Source organism: Chenopodium quinoa, unplaced genomic scaffold, assembly GCF_001683475.1.
Source record: "Chenopodium quinoa cultivar QQ74 unplaced genomic scaffold, ASM168347v1, whole genome shotgun sequence".
NCBI classification, from domain to species: domain Eukaryota; kingdom Viridiplantae; phylum Streptophyta; class Magnoliopsida; order Caryophyllales; family Amaranthaceae; genus Chenopodium; species Chenopodium quinoa.
The window spans coordinates 1,688,033-1,691,158 of NW_018745566.1; the positions used below are offsets into that span (position 1 = coordinate 1,688,033).

General features: G+C 40.5%; 1 protein-coding gene across 1 annotated transcript; it reads left to right on the top strand.

The window, feature by feature from the left end:
* The first annotated feature begins 1,422 nt into the window (after window positions 1–1,422).
* On the top strand, window positions 1,423–2,694 carry LOC110716226. The gene has a single exon (XM_021894844.1). The coding sequence runs from the start codon at window positions 1,423–1,425 to the stop codon at window positions 2,692–2,694; it is 1,272 nt and encodes a 423-aa protein (XP_021750536.1).
* Window positions 2,695–3,126: the final 432 nt, after the last annotated feature.

Below are 3,126 nucleotides of genomic sequence, written 5' to 3' on the forward strand. Positions count from 1 at the left end.
TTCATGATTTGCTTTAATCAATTGCTAGGTTAGAATTATTGGATTCGCTTGCATCTAATTAATCTTTCCAAAGTAGCAACTTTAGGTTATTGATGCATGCTTTTGGTTGATAACTTGAAGAGGGAATAATATTATTGAAGAAATTAGACCGCTTGTGTTAATTTATTCAATCCTTGTTGATTTCTCCGTTTATTTTCTTCTTGTGGATAATTTAGAGCGCTTGTATTGAATTGTGCATTGGAAAGGGTTAGAAAGGAGCGCTTTGCTATTTCTAACTATTTATGAGAATTTAGAATCTAGGAATTCTACAACAAGGTGTTCAATAGAGCTTGATTGAGGAGACTTCTATGATCAATTTGTATGTTCATTAGTGGATTTCGCATAACCAAGACCGTTCTTCTCATTGATTACCTATTCATTACGTTCGTTGTTCTTACTTAGTTCATTTATCATCATTGCTTGTGAAAACCCCCCTCGTTACTTAGGTTACTACCGTCCTAGAGTATTTCCACTTAGGTTTCCAGTTATTAGTCCCTTTTTCCCTGTGGATTCGAACTCGACTTCCCTAACTACGTTTATTTGCAGTTAGCTTAGTTGTGATATTTTTGGTTGCATACGACTGAGGCACACCAAATTTTGGCGCCGTTGCCGGGGACTTAGGCGTTACCGTTTAATTGTTTATCTTAGTAGAATTTATTTTAGGATTGTTCTTAGCTATTTTTTTCTTTGTTTGTTCGCTAGGGTATGATAAGTACCCGTTCTGCTAACAAAGAAGTTTTGCAGTTTGATCCAGAAATTGAAAGAAATATTTCCAGGTTGCGAAGAGAGGCAAGAACAACCCCCAGTGAATCAACATACTCCTTCAATATTCAAGAAGAAGAGGAGATGGCTGACAATTGAACTCTAAGGGAACTCACAGCTCCCAACTTGAACCAACAACCGCTGTGCATTGCATACCAGCAGTTGGAGGAAGGTACTAATGTTGAGATCAAATCCGGTTTAATTCATCTATTGCCGGCATTCCATGGCATGAAAGGCGAAGATCCGAATAAACATCTGGCAGAATTTCATGTGGTATGTACTAGCATGAAACCGATTGGGATGACTGATGAGCAAATTCAGTTGAGAGCATTTCCTTTTTCTCTCAAAGATGCAGCGAAGGATTGGTTTTACTATCTTCCCCCAGGGAGCATAACAAATTGGGCAGGTTTGAAGAAGTGTTTCTTAGAGAAGTATTACCCAGCCACTATTTCTGCAAGCCTTAAGAAAGCTATCAGCAATGTGGATCAGAAGGAAGATGAGTCCTTGTATGAGTATTGGGAGAGATTCAAGAGATTGTGTGCTAGTTGTCCGTACCATGGGTATTCCGATCAAGACCTCATCCTATACTTCTATGGAGGTCTAACAGATGATGATTTGAGGATGGTGAATGCAGCAAGTGGTGGAGGGCTAGTGAATAAGACTCCAGGAGATGCAACTAGGCTGATTGCAGAGCTAGCAGAGAATTCTAGGCAGTTCAGTCAGAGAACTCCCACGCGCCGGGTGAATGCAGCAAATTCAAATACAACTGAGTTAGAGAGTCAAGTAGCTGATTTGACTTCTATGATGCGTGAGTTCATGGTGAACTCAAGGAATCCACAGCAACTGAATGCTTGTGGTTTATGCACCTCCACAGGACATCCCACTGATACATGTCCTCAATTACAAGAGGAGCAGAATGAGCAGGCCAACGCCTTAGGTTTTCAAGGGCAAGGTCCGCAAAGAAGATATGATCCCTTTTCAAATACCTACAACCCAGGATGGAGAGATCATCCAAATTTGAGATATGGGAATTCCCAAGGAAACCAACAACATCAGCATGCTCAAGGTCAACAACAGTTTCAGCAATATAGGGCACCGTTCCTAACACCTCAAGGCCAAAGCTCTAATTCAGGTAATATGTCAACTGAAGAAATGATTAGATCACTAACTTCTAATGTTTCTACCATGCAGCAGAATATGATGCAGTTTCAACAAGAAACCAGATCAAGTATTCAAAACCTGGAGAATCAAGTCAGTCAAATCTCAAGTGCAGTAAGCCGACTTGAAGCTAAGGACTCTGGAAAGCTTCCATCCCAAACGGAGCTGAACCCTAAGCAACAAGTTAATGCAATAACATTGAGAAGTGGCAAAAAGTTGCAAGAAACTGTAGTTGCACCTAAGAAGGCTAAAGACTTGATTGGAGTTGAGGAGGAGGAAGTAGAACAAGAAACTAAGGCGAATCCTCCAACCTTTACCTCTTATGAGCCTGTGCCACCTTTCCCAGAAGCCTTGCAAGATACTCGAAGGTATGAGAAAGACAAGGATATTTATGAGACTTTCAGCAAATGTGAGGTAAATATGCCCCTCTTGAATGTGATTAAAAGTGTTCCTCGTTTTGCTAAGTTTATGAAGGAACTGTGTACGATCAAGAGAAAGCACAGGTTGAGAGGAAAAGAAAAAGTAAAGGTGAGTGCTCATGTTTCTGCGGTTTTCCAAAAGAAAATCCCAGAAAAATGTGGTGATCCTGGTATGTTTATTGTTCCTATTACAATAGGAGACACCACATTGCACCGAGCTATGTTGGACCTAGGTGCATCAATCAATGTCATTCCCTACTCCCTGTTTAAATCTTTAAAACTTGGACCTTTACATGGAACTGGGGTAGTGATTTAGTTAGCGGATAGGTCTAATGTGTATCCTAAGGGGGTGGTGGAAGATGTGTTGGTTAAGGTTGATGGTTTGATTTTTCCTGCTGACTTTTATGTGCTTGACATGGAACATGACAAACAAGCAGTCCCCATCTTGTTAGGAAGACCTTTCTTGAAGACTGCTAAAACAAAAATCGATGTGTCTACCGGTTCCTTGACTATGGAGGTTGATGGGAAAGCAATTGGGTATAACATTTATGATTCCATAAAGTATCCTGTCAACACTCATTCTTTATGTTCTCTTAATGTTGTCGATCCAATGGTGCATGATGTTCCTAACAATGATCGTGGGGATGAGTTCCTCACACCTATAACTAATGTTGTATCTGGTGATTGCTTGGATTTCTCTATGCCTACTAATGTGCAGGTGAAGGTGGGGGAATTGAATGAACATTCC

Excerpts from the sequence above, each read along its gene's own strand:
- LOC110716226 (XM_021894844.1), top strand. The coding sequence starts at position 1,423 with ATGGTGAATGCAGCAAGTGGTGGAGGGCTAGTGAATAAGACTCCAGGA.